The sequence below is a fragment of the Chlamydotis macqueenii genome, chromosome 23 (assembly GCF_036417535.1).
Source record: "Chlamydotis macqueenii isolate bChlMac1 chromosome 23, bChlMac1.mat, whole genome shotgun sequence".
In the NCBI taxonomy this organism is placed as follows: Eukaryota; Metazoa; Chordata; class Aves; order Otidiformes; family Otididae; genus Chlamydotis; species Chlamydotis macqueenii.
This window is the reverse complement of record NC_141578.1, coordinates 7,379,029-7,402,369: the sequence shown is the minus strand read 5'-3', so window position 1 is coordinate 7,402,369 and position 23,341 is coordinate 7,379,029. Positions and strand designations below refer to the sequence as shown.

Genomic DNA, 23,341 nt, shown 5'->3' with positions numbered 1-23,341 from the left:
AAAGCAGAGGAAACAGAACTGAACTCTGAAGAAGAGCTCTGACAAAATTCTTTAACCTCCTTCTCCTATTTCCTTCAGCTTTATTTCACTTTTCTCCCAACAATGCTGTCATTCAACAAATCATAAAATAAGAACGAAAAGGAAGAATCTTCCATTTCCAGCATTTGTGTTGGGTGAAGCCTTATCGGCATGACATAAATTTATTGGGAAAAAAAAAAAACCAAGAAAGAAAAGTAATTGCTCACTTTGGAATAATGGATCTTACCTAGGGTTGTACCACGTGCTTTGCGCAGTCTGTGCTACATAGTATAGTACAGCCAGATAACAAAATTTTTAATCCAGGTGCATGATTTGCGGCCAGATGTCTGTGTTGTAATTTTTATCTTTATACGACTGGTAATTAAAGAAGACTACTGTGTCATATTGTATTGGGTCACAAAATGATTCTGAATGCATTAAGTGTAACAGCTTTCTAAGGTGTCACATGTGCTTGGAATTTCCGCTATTACAAATGTGATGGAATAGCTTCACATAACAAATATCAAATATTCATCAAAGCAAGCAGTCAGTAAAATTGTGCAATCATGTGGGTGCAGGAAAAAATATGATTCATTTACAGATGTGTTGATGATAAATTTTTCATCATTGCACACAACCTGGGGCACATCAGTAACCAGACAAGTAGTTAAACAACCACTGTTACTTTCAACTGGACAAACTCTTGCGAAAAAAAAAATGACATAATCTGTCTTCAGCTCCTATTTGAAACAATTTTAGCTAGAAGTAAGAAACAAAATCCATAGAAATATCCTTTTGGGATTAAATCTCTCAAAAAAAAAAAAAAAAACCTACTGACTTAACTAGAAAATACTCCATTTCCCTTCCAGGTGTGATTTTTGCTGCTTGTAGTAATATCTGCAAGAGGTTGGGTAGTTTGGTATTAATTATCTCTCAAAAAGCTTCTAAAAACTTGTTTTGATTCCTAGAGGCTCTGCAAATTATCTCTTCCAGAAACAAGGCAGCACTGCAGCATCATTCAGAAAAAAGAATGTGAGAGAGGGTAGGTGCCATGTTCCAGTCTGTTAATCTGTACATTACACTGTGACGTAACGTAAACCTACAAAATGGAAATAAAGTTCCTCTACTTGGAGGGAGCCCTAGTGAAAATCTTCAAATTATTGCAAAGAACAATACAAGTTTTCAGGAAGCTATTAACTGCTTGACTGAGATTATCCCTACTTTTCATTTTATCTAAAACTCATGGGTGATATTTTGAAACATTTGATTGAACTCAGTCACTCAGTCTTGATCATGGTTTGGCATTCCCCGCTGTGTATGTTGATCCACTCATGTGTATGTTGAATGCCACTCATACCAACACTGAAGTAGAGCAGGATGACTCAAGCTGATTAATCAGCTTTCTTTTTTCTTATTAAGAAGCATTTGGCTCCCCCAACTGCTAAAGTGATCATTGTCAAGCTTAGGTTCTAACTCACATAGTTTGGGTCCCCCTTGGCTCACATTCTAGGAGAGGGAACGTACCCTGTAACCTACGATCTGTCACACAGCTATACGACTGAGGAACACAAACAGCAATACTGCACCCAGTGTCTTCTGTTCACTATAAAGTCCTCGTCATTTGGGGGACAAGTGTTTCTGATCCTGTTGCTTTCTGATCAAGATTTGTCCCTAATTTGGAATCAACCATAAAACCAGGGTTCATGGGTTTCGACAGTGGAATCAACTGCTATCTAGACAAGTAGCTACTGAAATCAGAGCACCTGTATTTTGCTAAATAAATCTGGCTACTTCCTTAGCTAGAACATAGCACAGTTAACAGAAGAAAAATAAAAGGGGGCTACTTGTAAAAATCTTAAGTAAACATGGAGCTTTTTTTTTTTTCTTTCATTAATAGGTAAATGACAACAGAAACACAGGCAGTGTACAGGCCAACTATGTGATCATTGTCATGAAAAGCCTACAATGTAAATGGACTTAATGACAAAGTTAAACAAATCTCAATTAAAGGTATAATGATTCTAGACAAAACCCATCACTCTCCCAGCTTCCCACTAAGTAGGTCTCCAAGCACGGAAAGGTTGCTAGCTATGGGGAACAGTTTAGAAAGTTAATGACAGTAAAAATGAGATTCACTGGAGACTGTAATCCTATCTCCAGTAAGCATTGCCAGAGGCCTGACATGAAGAAACAAGTACGACTTCAAGCAGACTGCAAAGCCAAGGGAAAGATTAACATCTCTCAGAATCAGCAACAGATGAGATTCTTATTGATCCTTGAATATCACAAGAATTTAGAATGGCTAAAAGGAAATTTAAATAAAAGAAACACATATCTGTGGATTTGGTTTGTAAATCTAAAATACCTTTCCCAATATTTCAGTTATCTCTTTGCAAATCGCTGTGTGTGATGTAGCTCAATGTTACAAGGCAGAAGAGGTATTTCTTCCAATTTATTCACTGTCAAGCTTAGTCTTGAAGGAAAAGTAGCGACAGGGAGCAGTTTTGTTGCTGTAGCTAGCATTGCTGTTACTAGCCTCCAAACCATTGATTTTCATGCTCAGGCTATGTTGCTGTGGATTTTGTTGCTGCCTTATCTGTGTCTATCACTATTAACAAGATTAAGACTTTGCTCACATTCTTCTAATTAAAATGCTGTAATTTGGGGAAGAAATTCCAAGTCTTCTTTTACCAAGGTAATTCCAAGTCTTCTTTTACCAAGGTGTATTTTTGAGTTCAAGTTACCGTTTTTTTACATTAAAGTTTGCACAAAGATAGCACCATTTCATGCAGGCCACAACTCTTTATCCAGGCTGGTCTGAATAATATGTTCCATTTTGTAGCAATGGTATCAACAGTACTTGCATGTCATAGCTAGCTGCGGTGCTGCCTCAATCTGGTGAGTTTACAGGTGTTTGGAATTGCTATCCTTCTCAGTAGTTTAAGCAACCAAAGGCTTTTCACATCTTGTCACGCTAGGAACATACGTACATTTGTCTGTATCAGAAACATGTCCAAAGAGTTCTAGAACAAGTGGTAGAAACATGCAAGTGCACAATTAAAAGGAAAGAGCTGCATCTTCCCCATTATAATTTTTGATGGTAGCAAAAAAATGCATTCAGCAACTAGGTGATGCCAGGAAACAGAAAACGAACATGGAAGAATCCTACAAATGTTCCTAATGCGAGTGTGTTGCCAAATGCAGATTTATTAGAACTGTTGAGGCTGACAGGTTAGTCCAGCTCCCCGTTTCCTGTTCTTAAGCAGAGGTTACTGAAGCCTGAACTTTATTTAAACTTCTTTGCACTTTGTTCTTTGCTTAGAGGATTCCCATGTATAAGGGAGTGATCAGTATGAGAAAGGATCAAATCTTTTCTTTACAAACACTATTCTGTTTAACTGTCCTTTTGCACACAACAATTGTATGACCAGGAGAACTGTTCAAAGATACAGGCATTTACTTCAGAGACAAGTGCAGACTCCCAGAAAAGGAGGACACCTTGCACTCTGTATCATCGTTCACTTCTCTGCATATTATAGCAATCATCGTTCAAGCTTTGTGTGAGGTAAGGATGTTGCAGAGTGGTCAGGCTCCAGAGGCCACTGGTTCAAGATTCAGACAAACCCTTCCCACGTTTAAATTTCACCTTAAACATCTGGGTGGGGAAGAAAAACCTCCTATCTTAAAACATTCACAGCAGCTGCCTCCCCTCAAACTCTGACATAATACAAAGACAGAAAACTCCTACTCGTCCACTGCTCACTGGGTCAGTGCCCAGAGGCCCACACCATACAGCTAAAATATGGACCCCGTTCAAACCATCTTCGCTCTCTGGGAGCATTTTTTTTTGTGCAGCAGCTGCCTAATACACTCAGGATGCTGGGAGCTTTGCATAGTGCAGAAGCTTGGACTGTATTTTTCTTACCTCATAGGTTTAGTGTCAGGGTCTCAACTAAAGCAAAGCTGAGATTTTCAGAGCATAAAAATGAAGTAACCTCCTAAAGCAAGTCACTGTACTTACTTATTCAGTACAAGGAAATGTAGTTTGAATTAATTTTTCTGAATACATATTTTGTTGGTAATGTACAGAATCCACTACATTTTGTTACTGCCTCTCTTTATGGTTGCCAGCAGTTGTCTAGCATTGCAACTGCGTGACTCACTGAGCAGTGGGTTAATACAGCAACGAGTAAATACCTTCTACAGAAGATGAAAGTCAAGATGCTGAAGATGACAAGACGTCCAACATGCACTACAGTGAAGATTAGACAGGGCAGCATCTCTGAGGTAGCTTGTCTCAATGTGTGAAATGAGAGGGCAGAGAGACTTGCAGATAAAGGAGAGGACACAGTCAGAAAGCATGTGGAGCAGACGGCATCTGGAGCTGGAGAGGAAACAAAAAAGAGTATGTCAAGACATCGGCATGACCAAGGGCAGCACTGGGTTCCAGGGAACATGAGATTTTACCAGCAGGAATATACTGCTTGGTCCTTGAGTGTGCTGCCCAACAAATCATTATCAAATCAGCACAACTGTGGCACTGAACAGCTGCTCTGGTTAAACAGGGAATGCATAGGTCTGCCTGGCCCTGACGAAGTGATTCAGTGCAAGTACCTATCGTGTGTGTTTGCTGCTGTGGTCACAGGCTGGGCTTGGGGATGGTAATCTCATTCTCCTACTGCTTTTTAATCCATTCATTCCATAAAGAAAGGTGCAAAAAAGGATTATGGATTAGAAACACTGACAAAAGCACACTTGTTTTTCTATCACTTGAGGCACACACACACGCAAACACAAAAATACAATTAAGAAATAAGGACAATGAGGCAAATAAAAGAGTGTGAAGAAACAGGATCTGTTTTCCAAACATCCTGAATACTTATTCAGATCAGCTTTGCAATAGTTTATTCTGCTGCCAGTTAATCAAGATAATCTTCTAGGCTTAAAACAGTTCAGAACAGAAAACACGCAGGAAAAAAAAATGTAGGAATGAAGTATTTTGCATAATGTCGACACATTTACACAGAAACCATACTTTAATCCTAAATAAGTACTGAGTACAAACATATGAAGTATGAAAGCACATGGGTAAAGATTCCAGCAGCACCACAGTTCACAAAACAGCTCTGTCTCTTCATAGAAAATGATGTAGCATCGTTGCTTCTGAAGTGCTAGACCTCAAAGATTAAATCCTATTTGCTTGTTTTCTTTTTTTGATCATGTCCAGATGAGCCATTAGAACAAATAGCTTAAAGGTCCAAGCAATAGTAAGAACCCAATGGTTTTTTTTTGTAAACTATGCTGGATGTCAGGAGAATTCTTCTTTCTCTCTTTCTCCTGTAAGAACTACTTGTGCTTCCGGAGAACATTACAACAGTGACACAGATGATACTGCAATCTGGTCACCCCTTCAGTATTTCTGTGTTTTACTTTGTTTTATTTGGCAGTGTTTCCAGATTTGGACAGCTCTGCTACAGACACTGTTGTTAGGAGATTTCACTCCTTCATTTCAAAATTGCACCGGATTTTAAAGGGTCTTGCTGTGCAGAGAAAGAAAACCTTTTTTCCACCTCTTTAGTAACTTTCAATTTTTAAGTGCCCAGAAAAGCCTTCAAAGTTGAAAGTTCTTCTTGCTTCCAACTAAGGTATTTGCTTTGTTTAGATGGCAAAACCTATCATATTTCATGTCTCTGTAGTGGAGTATTTCATAATTCTAAGGAAATTGCTTTGAAAGTAAATTAAATGGGAAAGACAGGTGGAGTACAAGTGTTCAAACATCACCATTTTTACAATCTTCAGAACAAGCTTTGCAATGAGAGGGTATACAAATATCTGCCCAAATCCTTGCATGTCACCTCATGTACAGCAGGACACAGCTTACTGCTCGCCATTCCTTATGTCCAGTAGTCATCTGGAAATTACATACTTCTCAAACTCGCAGGATATGTCAAAGAATACAGAAGTCAAACTGCTAATGAGCAACAGTCTAATTACTTAGTTTTTATACGTTCAATTAAACCTGGGGTGTGTTGACTTAAAGAAAAATACTAACATTTAAAGTTAATTAAAAGTATTATTACCATACCTTATGTGGACTTTAACATTAGCTAAATGTAGTTACAATAAGATAAGCACAGAATCAATGTGACTGCTGTGGAGCCAATACCCATTTTCAAGTCCGATAAAAATAAGAATGTCAATTTCTAAAGCTCTTATGTGAGTTTTCTTGTCACAATTTCCATACTGTCACATAAAGTAAATCACTAGAAAGGGAATTCAGTCACTAAGAAGGTAACTGAATTCCACAGGCCTCATGAAGGCAAAATAGATTTAGAAATAGGAAAGAATATCCTAGAAGTTTTATTTGGTTTGTTTTTTTTTTTTAAAGGAGAGGGGTGCAAGGGAGAAAAAGAACATAACTACTGCTTGGTAAGAATCCCATGCTATTCTTTAGTTCTTCGCTTGCTACAGAAGTAACTTATACTGATAGACCATAAGCTGGCGATGATGCCCACTTGATTAAGTGCTTCTAAAAGGACTTGACATTTTTGGATGGAAAATCCTACATATGCAAAGTAATATTCTGTTTCAGGATTGACGGTTTCTCCACTATCTCTGAAATCTCTGAATGAACATAAAAGCGTCTTAATTTCCTAAGGCAGGAGTTTTTATTTTGCAAATCTTTTTCCATTAAAAAACCCCTTAAGGATATAGAAAAAAAAAATTCAACACAACACTTTGAACTGCTCCAGCTACAACATTTTTTTATCAAGTGCAGCTTCAATAGAATATATATTTCTAAGTTCTCTCAACTCTAGCCTTCTTTGCTGCATCATTTATTTTCAATTGCCAAGTACAGACACACTTCAACTTCCCTTTTGTATTTTCAGAATTCTTGCCCCATTAAAATATCATTGAGGCTTTTAAAGTAGTTATAAAAGCATCGGAAGACTTGTAGAAGATAAAATTCCTTTTTGATGTAAAGAATGAATAGAACAGGAAAGCCACATCAGGTATTAAAATTCATGTGGATCTTGGCCATAATTTCTACATCTTTGTACTTACAAAATGTTCTTTTCCAAATTAAAGACCTAGAGAAACATTACAGATGATGGAATCTCACTTTGGGAATCTGATCACTACATATCAGCTCATTTTTACCTTCTGTCTCATTTTTGGACTCACCTCATTTTATGCATTACACGACAATGCATGTCCACTCCCTAAAAATCTCATTTGTTTCTAATTTCTTTGTACAGCGATAGAAAAGTGAAAAAGGATAACAAAAATGAAAATTATGAGCTTGAATAAAAATTAAATGTTAGCACTACTGTTAGGATTCAGCTGGTTCTTATTAATCAGGGTTTGGACAAGAATCGGGATTTATATTCCCTTCTGAATAGCTGGAATAAGATCACTAGCTGGAAAAGTTTACTGGCCCTTAAAAATACTGTATTTTTCTGCCTTAACTACTTTTGGCTGTAAGATGGGATAGTAACATTGTAGTCTGATTGCCCTCATACTTTATTTTCCAGATGAATTCCAGTTTGATTTTGGTAGTTTCATAAAGTCTGAAATTCCAGTTCTTTCATTTCTGGTCATTTCATATTGGAACCCTCAGGACCAAATACAGCAAGCTAGAGGCTTGGCAGAACAATTTGGGAAAGGCGTAGAGGGAGAGAAGGACAGGCCGCACAGCTCTCTTGGACACTGCTTCAAGCGGCAACTAAGGAACGACTCTTCTTGTGTTTGGACAGGAACCGTAGGTGAGCAGCAATCTCTCATGCTGGCTGGCAGCCGGGCAGGATGGAGGCATCTGTTTCCACAGACCTCAAAAGCATCCAAATTTATAGGGGTGGGTTGGATTTATCCCATTTATGCCGCAGTAGTTTTCCTGTCAGTTAGTGCCCAAGGTCTTCAGTCACTCCTTTGTGCCAATGAATTAGGACTTATGAAACCCTGAAGTCCTATAAAATATATATACAGTTTGAAGTCTGTATTGAAAGTTCCAAAGTAATCATCACATGTCATTCATTAATTTTAGGATTTGCTTTATAGATTGCAATATGGGGTGGACATACACCTGTAGTTATCTAACTTATTTCTAGCCACTTAATTTTACCAGTTTTATGCCATTGAGGCCATCAGCCTTAGAAGGAGATTCACATGCTCCTTCTAGGGCCATCTTCTGTCATTTATTTTCAGAGAGATTTCTCACTAGTTTTGGTAAGTGACCATTAATTCTTTTTTCTTTCACTGTATTTAAAGAGATTTTTATCCTGACAGAGACCATTTTTGTATCTTTTATTCAATCACTGTCAGTTTGTTATCTTAAAAAGGAAAATTTTTCTCTTCTGTCAGGGTGGCTCTGTGCATATTTAACACTGTACTAACAGCCAGTCTGTCACAATAGGAGTTGCATCCCATTGCAAGTTTGCACTGGTATGGCCATCATGACCTGAAGATCATGTATTGTTTCCCAAAGGACGCCACATTTCAGGTGACTGCTGATGACTCTGAATCCCCATGAGCATATTCTACAAGTGAGAGTATCATGATGCCAAACATTACATCCTTAGAAACAAAAGTCTCAATTATGTTTTACAACTCAACAGTTACAAAGTGAGCCTTTTAAAGTTGAGCTCTGTCTGTCCCGTGTCACAAGTTTCCATCACCTACTGCAAGACACCACCACCTGCTGCTGCAGGCTGGACCTCTCCCATCAGGCAGCTCCCCTCGGCACCCTGTGTGAATGGAGTGTCGAGGAAGGTGATGGGCAACTGACTTGCTTTCCTCTTTTTGAGCTTCTCTGCAGAGGCACTATCAATTGAAATATTTATGTACTGGTTCAGAAGGACAGAAGTGATAAAATTAGGGTCTACAGTTAGGCTCCTGCAAATAAGCCATTTACATTACTTATGCCTCAATAAGCATAAAACAAACCATAAGAAGAAGTGTTTTCCAAAGCCTTACTAATTTCTGATTTGGTGAATCCTTACTCTGCAGGTCAAGACTCATAGTCTTATTTTGGTAGCCTCATGGGCTACCAAGCATTCGCGTTAGTACACTTGCCTTGACTAAATGCGAGTCAGAAATCTAGAGGTAGGTATTTGCTGCCCATCCTGTAATGATGATGATCATGGTGACATGATGCATGCTTATTGCTGCAGGGCAGAATTTTTCTCAGTCTACTGCTCTCCCTAGAAATACACAAAGGAACATTTCAATACTCAAGGCATTTGGAACAAAAGGAAGTCTATGAGACGCAGGTAGCTTCCAACTGGCTCTTCAGTGCACATAAAGCTCTTATTTACAGGATGAGTCACTGTAGATACAACAGAGGGATGAAATCTTGAGTCCATTAGAAATTCCCATTTTCTTGCTCATCAGCTAAGATCAAGGGAAAGCTGAAATGCAGTTCCTCTGACACTGTTCTTAGTCATAAGGGCTTAAGGACTCCCTTCAAGGCTTCTCAGGTCTCAGAACTTTTTTTCTGAATTACTACTGTTAAATTTTAATTCATAAACCTGTTCAAAGGTTTCAGTGAGGAAGATGTGCCAGTAGACATCCAGCAACTGCTTCCCTGATTTCTCTCTTACCATCAGAACCAGCAAGACAAAACTAATCCACTACTTGTTGCTTACTTTGGAAACCTCCATGATCCCATTCGCTGCATAGACAGCCAAGCATATCATCTATCTTTGCAAAGAATACCAGAAAATCAGCAGCAGTTCACTGGCTGCAAACCGTCCGCTACCAGCAGCCCTAGCACAGCACACATGCTCCATATGGCGTCACTGGAAAGAACTGCACGAACTTCACTGCTGGGCCAAACCCTACGTAGTATGAACTACCTCCTTTGTCATCACGAGTAAAGCAACCACTTCTCATCTCTGAAATGGAGAAGTCTAATCACATACTTTAGAAATTCTATTGGCTCATTCCGTACTCTGAACACTATTATTTCCTGCTATTATGATGTTGGTTTTCTTCTATTTCCTGTAATCTGAATTACAAAAACGGTAAATCAGATACGTGTTCTCACAAGCCTAATCCCTTGTTCTTCCATGCCTTCTGCATTAACTGTACGAGACTTGAGAGTAACTAGGTTATTTGCACTAGGGAGCTCACTTCTGAAATACAAGTCATTTCATAAATTCAAGATATATCAGCATTTCTGTAATCACAAAGACAAAAAGATTCAAATATCCTGTTTATTTTTCACACATTCTTAAAATATGCCAAAAACTTCAAGAATGGCAGAAAACAACCCTCTAGATTGTATCATGCTTTAGATTACAACATTCTATGCCTATGTTTATTGCTTATGTTTCTTTTTATTTAGAAAATAATTTACTTGCTTTATTGGATTGAGCATTAATTTATCTTTTCTCTTAACTAGCGTAGGACCTACTTTAATGGAATCTGGTGAATGTGCCATTAGAAGGCTGCACTGTCTTCTCTATTAAAATAAGGCACTACTCTGTATTACAGACAAACATGCTTCATTTTTACTAACTTTTACAGACAGTAATACCACATTGATAGCTCCATTCAGTTCTAGTGCTTTACCTAGTCAGGCACCACTGGAAGCAGCAGGATACTCAAGAACCTCAAGACCTATAAGACAGACAGGTCTCATATATTGTCACTGATTTCTGAGCTCTAACAGCCCAATCAATACTCTGTGTGCAGCAAATACTAAGTACCTAGGATAGCTTTAGTGATGCATTACGGATGACAAACAACAAAAAGCCTTGCCAAAGCATTCTGGAAAATTTTGTTCCTTCAACCCAAGCAGCAGCACACTTCATGCAAGCAGAGGATGCTCCCATCTGTTTGGGACTGTGATGTCCCTGCTGTTGGCAGGGGGTTGGGCTGGGTGGCCTTTAAAGGGCCCTTCCAACCCTAACGATTCGATGATTCTATGATTCTACTATGACAGTAATTATGTGAGGTGTCAGGGGTGTGCTGGTATAAAATCAAGGCCCGGTCTTAGTTTCCACTTCATGCCAGTAGAACTGTAACACAACAGTACGGCTTTAATTACGGACTGCTCCACCAGGTTTTCATTTATTTTCCTGGTCTTTCAAGTCTCACATCTTGAGATTTCACAAAGCAATACAATCACCATATTTACAGAACTTTATAATGCTAAGACAAAAACCTCAAAGGAAAAAAAAAAAAATACAGCACTCTTCAAGGAAAGCAAGAATACATTCCAACCAGACATGATGGAATTACACACTTTTAATATAGAGAGTGTATATTAATCTCTAACAAACTAATAATGAGGAGCTTTTTCCTGCTCAGCCTATCCCCGCTCACATTTAGCAAAAGGACGTGGTAATAAAGACTCAGATCACACTGTCAGGAAAAGCTAATTGGAAAATGAATTTGGCTAAAAACTGAAAAGTTTTCAGCATTCAATGCACATCCTCAGCCCTTAAGAGTTCACTGTAGAAAACTCTTCTGTGTTTCTGAGTGGAAAGGAACTAATCATTCTGTAAAAAACCACATTTTTTTTAACCTGTAAAATTCAGTGGCTGAATCCAAATCATGTGCAACTTAAAAAAAAAAAATGTTGTTGTTTTACCTGTTTAAGGGAGGCGTGATTGAAAATGATCACTCCCATTTGTCTCCAGAGAATGTGTATTAAATTCTGCCATAGTGCAGTCTGGCTACGAATGACTGAATCCCTTTTTTTAACTTACAGCATTTGGGGGACTCAGCCAATATCCCAACACTGGAAGGGATAAAGCATCTTCATAGAACTGCAGGAGACACTGCATAGAACTGCAGTGAGATCAGGATTTGCTCTGAAGGAGAAGACTGTGATTTGAAGGAGGAGTCCTTCACTGTATTAGTGCAATATTTGTGAACTCAACCTTAGAGGCTGTCACTGTTACAGCGCTGACTGGCCGTCAGCTGGCCTCGCAAGGAAGCTTTATATATCCTTGTGGCTAAAACTTCTATTGTTCTTGGTCATGAAAAAAACATTTTGCTTTACCTCACAATGATTGTTATAGAGGTACCATGACGTATAACAGAACAGCATTACCGTTGATCCTGCAAAAAACCCTGCATGACCAGTTTCTGAGTACTGTTTCTAACTGAAACAAGGCAATAGAGTGAGACTACAATTTCTGCTGGAAACTGAATTACTAGAATTCATGTTCCTTTAAGCCTTAGACATATCTTAACTGCACTACATTGGCAGCAAATAATAAAGCAGCTCTTTCTCTTCGTTCCATAGGTATGAGAAAAAAAAGAAAACTGTTCTTAATTTCAAGGATGATTCTTCTGAGAGTGATCTGAAAGCCCTGGGACTGATGGACATTGAGAAATTCTTCCAAGCCCCAGAGCAAATTTCCCTACTGGAAACCTGTCTGTTGTTCATGATATCATGAGCAAATGTAACTAGAAATAAGAAACATTAGAAGATCATGAACTTTCTGAAATGCAATTCTGTGTTTTCCAAGTAAATTTCAAGTAGTAGGTTCTTATCTGTCTCCCCCGCCTTTCCTACTGAGTCAATGAAAGAGCAAAATCGATCCACTTTTAAAAAAACGTAAAAATATCCCTGAAACATAGCAAAAAATGGTGTTGATGTTTTGCCAGTTATCATCAAGTATCTATTAATATTATTCTGTGAAAACAGCCAATTTTAGAAGAACACATAACTGGAAGGGACTCTTCTGAGTTGGTTAAGTACAGTCACTTCTGTTTAAAATATATCCCCCACAAAAGCTATTTAAAACATTAGGATTGTGACTGAGGTGCAAAAGAAGTATTTCTGATTTGTTCTGACAGAGCTGAATACCTGAGGGAGGAGTTTATGTTGGTTAAACATCACCACCACTAGTCTGCTGGAGTTGTGCTAAATCAAGCTTCCATTTTCTCTCCTTCAGAAAGTTTAAAATAAAACATTCACAGTCCTGAAGTGAGAAGCTGCACTGTTCAGTGTCCTGGGGAGAAAGAATGGGTGACATCCTGAAGTCCAATCTTCCATGTTGTATTTCCAGTTATACAAGTGGTAGAGATGAAATGAAAGTACTTCAACACAACGCACCATTTTTTCTCCCCACTGTAATGATACTTTTATCAATGCTTCCAGGCTTAAAACTGCTGCATTTCTGTATTCTAGCAAAAACAGAGCTGCCAAAATTCAATTGCAGTTTTCACAGAGAATTGTCAAATCTATAAATTGCTCTTGGACTTCCAAAACTCTCACATGCATCTTTACATGCTTTACAAGTCAGTTGCTAATTGTTCAAGTAGCGCAGTCTGAATTGAAATTTATCTGCACTGGAATTAAGAGTTACAAGTTTGGGGCTTTTACATGGAACAGAGATCGACACAGAGATTTGGCAATAATTTTAAGTATTGCTATTCTTATTGGAAGCAGTGAATTTACTACATTTTCAGTTCTAAATAACTTTCCAGGCAACATATTCTTTTTGTCCATTCTTCCTCAGATTCTGTGGTATAAGTGTTAAAAAAATGGGAATTCCCTATATATTCTTGCTTTGTTTGGCATTTGTTTTGCTTACAGGTGCCTGCAAACAAAGAGTTTTTTAAGACACAGAACAAGACACAGAATCACTTGCTTTTTGATGTGATCCATTTCTCCACTCTTACATTAAGCCCCTTGTAACATTGCTTTTAGACTGCTGAACTTTTACTAGTGGCATCTTTACTGCGTGATTGCCAAGTAAGCAAAGAAACAGGGAGACTGATCATCAGTATTTCAGCTATTACCTTTTCCAGACAGCCCCTAGACCAGTTGGTAAATACTGTATTTGCTTTACTGTAAATCCCTTTGAAGCATTCATGTGAAAATAGCATTTTATATATTTATAACATGCCACTAGTCCTACTATATGTGCTGATAATAAGAAATATAAAGTGTGAGTTTTTACCCCCTAGGTCTGTAATCCTGAATGCATGTAAATTCTGAGGAAATACTTAACTTCAGTAAGATATTTTATTAATCTCTTGGAATGGTAGGTACAGAGGAATATTATATAGATGCGGTCTTCAGCATCATTTGAATAACACTGCATCATTTACTGGATTCTGCCACAACTGGGAATCCGGGAAGAAGACAGTAAAAGAACTTAAAAAAAGTCCTGCTGAAAATAAACTCTTTTGTGGTTAAAAAGCAGCCAGTTGGAACTGAAGTAGTGTTTTCTTAGGGTGGCAGAACAGTCGGAAAAGTTGTTGGATTATTTTTGGCAGTGGCCAGCATATTATAGCTCTACCATTACTGTTACTAAACTGTCAAGAGTCCACTGAAAGGGTTATTACTTTACTAGCACATTCTTCCAAAAATATAGCATACTCAGTCTGGGAGCATGAAGCTTTGGATTTTAGAACTTTGTTTGACCTTTCTGACACATTACTATCACTGTAACTAGCTTAATGCCTAAATACTTCAACATACAGGTACAGTAGAACAGGAGCCATGAGCTACAGACAGCAGCAAATCCAAAGAACGGACAAAGCATTGCAGAAGTGTTGTACAATGGGATACAACGAGCACGTAACAGATTGCATCCTGTGCCCTGCACTGCTTGAAAATGGGCTTGGAAGATTTCAGTTAGATTTTCAAAAATTAAGTAGCTTGTATTTGGATCTTGGTAAGAGCCAAACCCAACAGCTACAGTTACTGGCAGCCAGCTCTCCTGTCAACAGAAATTGTGCAGGTGTAAAAGGAATCCAGTTCATGCTCTGGCGTTAGCAGCATGTTCTCCTTAGCAAATGCACTTGAATCTCCACACTGAACCCAGCAGGATCTTTGGCAGTGCAGGAATACCTTGTACCACCCCTATGTACCTTATTAAATAGAACAGACAAGCTAAGTATTTAAGATTAATAAAATATTATTTCTGTTACTTTCAGTGGCACTCTTGAATTTACAATCAGATATGTACTCTGCTGAGAAGGTGTCAGCATGCTGAATTCAATTGATGAAGAAAATATTTTCTTCTCATTCGGGGTCTATACGACCATTGACAGTGCAGTAAATAAGACTGGAGTTATTTCTGCCTTTACAGCAGCCAGAGGACATAAAGGGACAGGGGAATAAGGGAGGCTAGAACTATCCTGTAGGTAGCTGTTATTTCATGTGGAATATTCCAATCTCTGACAATGTTACCATATGTGTTGACAAAAACTTAAAGGAGAAACAAAAGCTTCTTTCCACGGGCTGTTCAGAACGTATGGCAGTACACATGTTGTGAACTCTCCTTCAGGGTCTCTAAAGGACTTCCAGCCTTTGGGGCACTGTAAGAAGAGAAAGCACAGGGCATGAACTGCGTAATCAAGATGTGTGCATAGCAGATTTGTGGATAGGGCACAGACAGGTTCATGTCCTGCAGGTACTATACACGTCTCTGGTTTTCAGTCTTTGTGTACTGATGCTGGGAGTGCACCGTTTTGAAGCACTGTGACAGAAAAAGGGCATGGGGCTGGTGACAGTGCTGTTTAGACCAATACAGACATCCAAGCAGAGCAGCTGCTGAGTTTTACATCGGCTGCATTTGCTGGCACACAACTTGCGGTGCCTTCACCTGTAACCAGACTTGCTTCCCAGAAAAAGATGATGAGGGGTCTGAGCCCTCATGTGTCTGTGCAAACTGAACTCACAGTGACATCAGCAGGTATGGCTTCACTATGCTGCATCACTCCTGTTTTTCGTGAGCCTGGAAGATGCCCAAGAGGGATCCAGAGCAGTGGATTGTTAACCACAGTCTGGTACAGGTGCTGAAGAAAGGTAGCTCTGTCTTACCAACATGCTGCTCTGGAAAGTCAACTTTAGACAACCTCTACACTGTTCAGAGAGCCATGCAAGTAGATTTGTCCCTGTCTGCCCGCCATCAAGCAGGCTAATCATTGAAACAAATAATTTTACTTCTAGTGGAACGCAGAATAAGCAACTCCCAGACTCAGCTACCAGTCAAACTGGCCCGATGGCATGCTGCAGCCAACCCAGCTCAGCATCTGGATGAAATAAAGACCTTGCTGGGGAAGCAGTTTTTTTGTGCAGTGTACTTGGAGGTAAGCACAACACACACACTCTTCTCAGAGCAGACCGAAATCGTCTATTACCAGTATTACACAGTAGCCTGAACAGCTATACGAGAAGCGTTTAAATGACCCTCAACCAACATAAAAGTGCAGAAGAGAGCTGGCATCTTGAACCTAAAAAATCATTGGTATGTCTTCTAAAGAATGAAGACAGGCAGTTTGCATTTAATACTCTTATTTTTTGAAAATATTACTTCTTTCACTTATTAAACAAGCTACTTCACTGATACCCACTAGCTAGCTATGGTCTGGCTAAAATGGGAACTTCCACTTATTCTGTCTTCTTTTGTCCTGTCTCCAGACATCGTGTCTTTTGTGGGGAATGTTTACTTTCACATGATAGATAGTCCACTTAGAAGTCACAGGTCTCATGAAACATCCTCTGGTTTAGTACAGTTTTTGTATTTTTGGCATTGAAATGCCTGTGATTAACTTTGTGGCCCGCATTACAAACACATTCCCATGTACTACCAGCACTAGAACTGGCAACTGGGCATCTCCTTGGAAGTTCAGGTGGCTGCACTTGGCATACCCTGTGAACACTTCTACAAAGCACCATGAGAGACTCTAGTAACTAAGTATGTCACAAAGTTTAGAAATAATTCCCCAGAATAGCCTGTAAAATATCTGTACGCATGAGCAAAAAAGTCCACGATCCTCACAGTCTTAAGACATACCTATTCTTTAAGTGTTAACATATTTTGCTTGCGTTGTCATCAAGTCTAGCCCACTTCTTTAATCTGACAGATTCCATTCTCCACTAATTTAAAAATTGATTAAAAGATTCAATTTTGAATCTTCAGATAAACTACCAGGTATCCCAAATACATTTTGTCTGTGTTTGGGCCACACTCCCCACAGAACGCTTCAGCACAAGGAGAGGAAATACAGGGCAAGTTTGGAAAAAAAAAAAATCCAAGCAGGTGAGATATTTCTGATTTTATGTTACTGGCCTTAAAGCAATAATCTCAGCATATGCAATACAAGAAACTCAGAGAGGAGAGATAAATGTATCTGCATTTTAAAGCAGTGAATCTTGTATAGCACAAAACCAGGAACAGCTCTTTGCTGACATTGCAATGTCTCTTTCTTATAGAAGGAAATAATAAAAAAAGGGTTCACATATAAACACAATAAGCTGAGGCTGCTATTGGCATGACTAAATTGTGCCTGGATTTTCTTCTGCAAACCTTTTCCATTAACATTTCTGTCAGGAAAGCTAATTCTTCAGAGATGTAATGAACATCTGATTTTAATTTGGTTGTAGAACAAGGGGTTACTCTCTGAATTGTGCATAGCCGAGCTACACCCAGCTCTGTTTCCTTATAGAGATTATAATGACTGCTCAAGCACGAGTAGCATGTGGGAAAGCAGCAACCCTCAGCCTTATTTTAAGCAAATTAAAGTAGTTTTGGAACAGTAAGGATTTTCTTTGTGAGAGATTTGACTCTCCTGATCATCGTTTTGTCCTCAATTCTTCCAACCCAACTGTTCCACAGAAAACTGCTAATGTGGCTTTTGGCCTTTCTCTTCTTTTCTCTCCTTGATGCAGGGACTGTAGTATCTTCACCCTCTTCAGTCCCTACCTTCACTTGACATCTCCTGCTGATTTCTTAAATGCTTGCCCAGCCCTGCACAAACACTGCTGTTTACTTCACTTCAGCTCTTGTCTGAGATATGACTATTCACACAAGATCCTACTGGACAGCTTAGGGTTCTGCATTTGCTACAAGATTGTGCTCTAGCAAAGCTAAAGCCACAGTTGAGTGTTTTAGTGCTGCTTGGGATTCTAGGCTGAGAAAGCTGAACAGAAAGAGAGAGGGGGAACTTCAACAGCAATTGACCCACACCCAGAAAAAACATTAAGATATGCTGGGAAATCACAGTGGAACTGCAGAGCCTGACTCCTCTTTTACAAAACCCTGTTTGTCCAGTCGATGTGCGGCAGCCTGCCTGCTGGCCGGACACCGTGTAATTCAGGGCCAGCTGAGACATGTCAGGCAAAACAAGGCATGGAGACAGGGGAGGAGCCTCGCTTGGTAGGTTTTTTTCCTGTTTATACCCTGTCTCTGCTTATTAAGTCTTCACAGAGGAAATACAATGTCTGCCCTTAACTGCAATTTCAGATCATTTTTAAATGTCTCTTATTCCCAGGATGCCTGCTGCTGATTCGTTAACCCAACACGTGGCTGAATTAGTCAACACATCGTAGTTACCTAACAAGGTATTACTGCTGCTGGTCTTCTAGCATAAAATTGTTCTTAGCAAAGTTTTAAACATTTTTCTTACAGCTTATCCACACCCAAACAGATGTGCATATTCTCCAGATCAAAGGGATACTAGCACTGGCACTTGATCTGCCAACTCAGACAAATCTGACAATTGTGGAGCTTCTTGCTCATGGCACTCTGAAAAAATGAAGGTGTTTCCTTGTGCGTAATTCCCAGTACTATGGCCACAACGGTTTCAGCTACGCTATACCAAAGATGCCAACCAGAAGGAGCCTGTGACCCACAGCGCTCCTAGATAATACTCATATTTGTCCTAATAGGCAGCTTGAACATGGAAAAATCCCATCTGTCCTCCTGACATGTAATGCCTGACCTCTGCTGGGAAGGAGCCTGGGCTTTATCTGCCCCAAATCAGCAATGTGGTGCATCCTGAAAGGGCAGATGGGATAGAGGGCGGCTGCTGAGCCAGCCAGAGCGGTGGGGCCTGTCCACGTGGCAGGTAAGCGTGGCTGTGGAGCGTGTGGTAATAGCATGATTCCCTGGGGCTCTCCCCCTTCCACAGGTACTGGCTTGGTGGTCCTCAGCCTAGCTCTAAGGACATCTCTGCAGACACACTGACTGAATGGACAGCTATTTTAGCCAAGGGACTGCTTCTGCTCTCACTGCTCTGCAGGGTATTTGCAGCCAAGACACCAGCCCTGGCCAAAAAGGTTGCTGCAAAATTCGCAAGAGATTTTACTCCTGGGAACATGCTGTTGCCATATGGTCTCCGCATTAATAACACCAAACAAGTGCTTCATAAACAGTGTTCTAATAACAAATACCAGAGGAATTAATAATAATCTAGCTATTATTTTCTCATGTTCTTCCTTTATTAAGAACATTTATGCTGTCTGAATGAGGTCTTCCGGAAGAATAACATCTGGCACCCACATGAATATCTGATGAAATCTGTATGATCCTGGGTATCTTATAAATTTATTGTCAGCAATGGTATCCGTTTGTGCCAGCATGGCTTACAGTAACATTACGTTTTTCTTTTGTTCTAGGTGCATAGCGTAATGTCCATGCTGTACTACACTCTGATTGTAGCTTTTTTGATCGGCACACAGGCAGCTCCAAAGTCAGAGGACAATGCTCCACTGGAGTATCCTGCAGAACACTCCCTGGTCAATACCCATCGGAGCAACAGACACCACATTCCCAAGGCAGCTCCACAGACATCCCACAGCCACTCTAGTTGGACGATAGGTGGGAAAGAAGCTATAAACATCACCATGGACCCAAAGTTTTTCAAGAAGAGGCGTTTTCGATCTCCTCGGGTGCTGTTCAGCACACAGCCCCCCCCTGTGTCAGGGCAGGCACAGAATATGGGATTTGTCAGCAGTGCAAGTTCTCGCAACAGGACTGCCAGGACTAAGAGGACCACACATCCCGTACTACACCGGGGAGAGTTCTCAGTGTGTGACAGTGTCAGCATGTGGGTTGGGGACAAAACCACAGCCACTGACATTAAAGGCAAAGAGGTGACAGTATTGGGAGAGGTCAATATTAACAATAACATTTTTAAGCAGTACTTTTTTGAGACCAAGTGCAGAGACCCTAAGCCAGTCTCCAGTGGGTGCCGAGGGATCGATGCAAAGCACTGGAACTCTTACTGCACCACAACACACACCTTCGTCAAAGCGCTGACAATGGAGGGAAAGCAAGCAGCCTGGCGATTTATTAGAATTGACACAGCCTGTGTGTGTGTGCTCAGCAGGAAGTCAGGGAGACCCTGAAATGGATCTAAACCCCATGACAACATCCTCCTACCCCCCTACCTCAGTCTGTAAATTATTTTAAGTTATAAAGGACTGCATGGCATATTTATAGTTTATACAGTACAGAAAGAACCTCATTATTTATTAAACTCTTTTGGAAACCTTTTGTCTTTTGCAATTTATTTACTGGCAGAACCCTTCAAAATTTGTTCACTTTCCTTAGTCTTGTTCAGCCCTACAACTCTGTGTTGTTCACAGGGTCATTGAACAATCTTTGCTCACCATTCTGCAAAAAGAAAACATTTTTCACACAGTTTTCACACCTATTTCTCTCTTCCACAACAAAATAATTTTCCTGACAAAACCTGCCAGCTTACTGCCAAAATCATAGAATCATAAAACAGTTTCGGTTGGAAGGGCCCTTTCAAGGCCACCCAGTCCAACCCCCTGCCAGGAGCAGGGACATCTCCAACCGGATCAGGTTGCTCAGAGCCCCGGCCAACCTGGCCTGGAACGTTTCCAGGGATGGGGCACCCACCGCCTCTCTGGGCAATCTGGGCCAGTGTGACACCACTCTCAGTGTAAAAAAAAAATTCCTAACATCTAATCTAAATCTACCTCTCTCTGTTTTAAAACCACTACCCCTTGTCCGATCACAACAAGCCCTGCTGAAGAGTCTTTCCTATCAGCCCCCTTTAGGCACTGGGAGCCGCTCTCAGGTCTCCCCAGAGCCTTCTCCTCTCCAGGCTGAACAGCCCCAGCTCTCTCAGCCTGGCCTCACAGCAGAGCTGCTCCAGCCCCCTGATCATCTGCGTGGCCTCCTCTGGACCCTCTTCAACAGATCGACATCCTTCTGATGCTGGGGGCTCCAGAGCTGGACGCAGTGCTGCAGGTGGGGTCTCAGCAGAGCAGAGCAGAGGGGGAGAATCCCCTCCCTCGACCTGCTGCCACGCTGCTTTTGATGCAGCCCAGGATGCGGTTGGCTTCCTGGAATGCAAGCACACACTGCCTTATTTTAAATTGAAATGTTTTGTCCAGCTACCAAGAGATGGAAAAAGACTCTTCAAAATTTGCTTCCAGTTTTACTAATGATCCATAAAGATATTAATCTCATATAATTAATCATCTTGGTGAACTCCTGGTAGAAATGCTAGTTAATCATGTTGCTAGAGAAATGTTTAAGTAATACTTTTAGTGCCTTTTTTAAAACTGACAAATTACATTCACTGCAAAAAGATTTGTCTGCAGGAGAGTAGAATCTAGACGTATGTATTTTTGCATTAAAATGGTATTTTACAGCTCATTACTTATGAGCTATATTAGTGTGATGGGTTTGAAAATGTCAATATACATTTATAAATTTTTAAAAGTTAATGTGTCTTATAATTAAAATTTTAAAATTCTCTCAAGCTAGTATTTTGGTAATGGGGATTTGACATAGGAGCAAGTCTTTTAATGTATGATAGAAGAAAAATTAAAAAAAGAAAAAAATCACTGAGGCTGCGTTTTAGTAAGGAGCCCCAAGACAACCCTATGTTCATGATCTCTGTGCCTTGGGAACTTTAGTCTCTAGAAGTACACAGTGGAGCCTGAGATCTGCGATGAGTGTTTCAGCCATTGTCCTCTGAATAAAGCTGCAGTTTCTCTCATTGCTTCCTTTGGAAGAGTCACTGTTAGCCATTGCAGAAACTGTTTCAAAACAAATACTATGAAGGTTTTTCAGCTTGGTTTCCTTCAAATCCTAGAGGGCAGACTTTCACCCTTGCCTTTCCTCATGCAGTTATTTCTCTGTCGAAAAAAAGCAGACCTGACATTTGCTTCCTCCATGTAGACAGCAAAGAACGGCAGCAGATCTCTAGAGAAAATGTGTTGCGGTAAATTAGTGCCAGTGGAAATCAAACCTAGGCAAGACATGCTTTCTGGTATGATAGTGCCAGTCTGTATGAAGCAGAAGGCACTGAGACAGAGACCATTCCTGATTATCACTGGTATGCCACTTTTAGCTCCCTATAGTAGGTGGTTATGCTGTGGGACAGCAATACTCCAGTGAGAACATTTCGCTCTCTCCAGACCAACATATCTGTAATATTTGCATGAATAGTCAGTTATCTGAAAGGTCATGGAGAAGGCAGGCTTGTGACCGTCCTGTGTCCTCCAAATAATGACGACTTGTTCTGGAGCAGGGGGAGGCAATGAAGACTAAGGAATACTTATAGCACAATCATGTAGGCTTCAGATCTCTAACACAGTAGCAGAACGCAACAGCAGAAGCAGCCACCTGCCAGTCATCGCACGAGAGATGGAAGGAGATCCGTGAAACCCATAGTACTCTGAAGCAAAGAAAAATACAGAATTGTAGCAGAGTCCTGCCTGTGCTCTTTGGTGGCCTTAAAGCAATGGACAAAAGCAACAAATCTGCTTTAGCAGTGCTCTTCACCATACATAACACAACGTAACTAGGCACAAATGAAGCTGCTACTCATCCAGGACTTCCAGGTTTATGGAGACTGCCGTTAATTTTACCACCGACATAACAAAACTGCAATTGAAAGTGTATCATGAATTAATGCATTAGGTGTGTGTGTAAGACTTTGCACTTCTTCAGAGAGCCCTAAAACTGATTACTTTTTTCTTAAAGGAATCTTGGGAGCTGACATTCCTTCCACATCCAGCCCACTGAGGAGTTCCTCTGACTACACCTTAAAGCACATTCTGGCCCAGAACAAGGCAGCAGTACCTGTAACACCCAGTGTGAGGGACAAACAGTTACCATTAAAAGCTGTATGAACTACTGTTATAAATCTAGACCTTGATTAAAATTCCTATTAATAAAGATTTAGCTATTCATTTTGGAGGGAGGGTTTACTTAGTCTTGTGGATATTGATGCAATCTATCCCACATTTATCCCTTCAGTTGACTTTTACTTTGTGCTCCCAAGACTGAAACTAGACTACTGGTTCATCCTTCATAAGAGCGATCTAACGTATTACTGACAATTCTTGCCTATTCATAAAAAAGGTCTTAAAAGGGAGGGTGGAAGAGTTTGGTGGGACAGTTTGATGTATGCACACTTGATCCTGATCCCACTGTTAAGTGCTGAATCTGGAATTCCAGACTTAGAGCTATAAACCCAAATCTGCAACTTAAATTTTAAGGGTGCACAACATTTTTCTCCCTGGACATACATTACAACATCCCAAGAATGACAACAGTAGGCAAGAAGGGGCTTTGCAGGT

At 40.1% G+C, this 23,341-nt stretch overlaps 1 protein-coding gene and 1 long non-coding RNA gene across 5 annotated transcripts in view; one reads left to right on the top strand and one right to left on the bottom strand.

The window, feature by feature from the left end:
- NGF (nerve growth factor) overlaps nt 1–20,270 on the top strand; it is a 31,188-nt gene extending 10,918 nt beyond the window's left edge. For 2 of the 4 annotated variants that reach the window (XM_086765429.1, XM_086765430.1), the window contains one exon: nt 19,391–20,270. In XM_086765429.1, the coding sequence (XP_086621555.1) occupies nt 19,403–20,122 (720 nt within the window). In that variant the 5' untranslated portion in view covers nt 19,391–19,402 and the 3' untranslated portion in view covers nt 20,123–20,270. Of the gene's footprint in view, nt 1–18,264; nt 18,335–19,220; nt 19,307–19,390 lie in introns of all 4 variants that reach the window. The other 2 variants (XM_086765432.1, XM_086765431.1) reach the window with 2 other exon arrangements.
- Nucleotides 4,221–23,341, bottom strand: part of LOC147598024 (uncharacterized) — a 50,395-nt gene continuing 31,274 nt past the window's right edge. The window contains exon 4 of the long non-coding RNA XR_015260969.1: nt 4,221–4,402. This is a non-coding gene — a long non-coding RNA (uncharacterized LOC147598024). The remainder of the gene's footprint in view (nt 4,403–23,341) is intronic.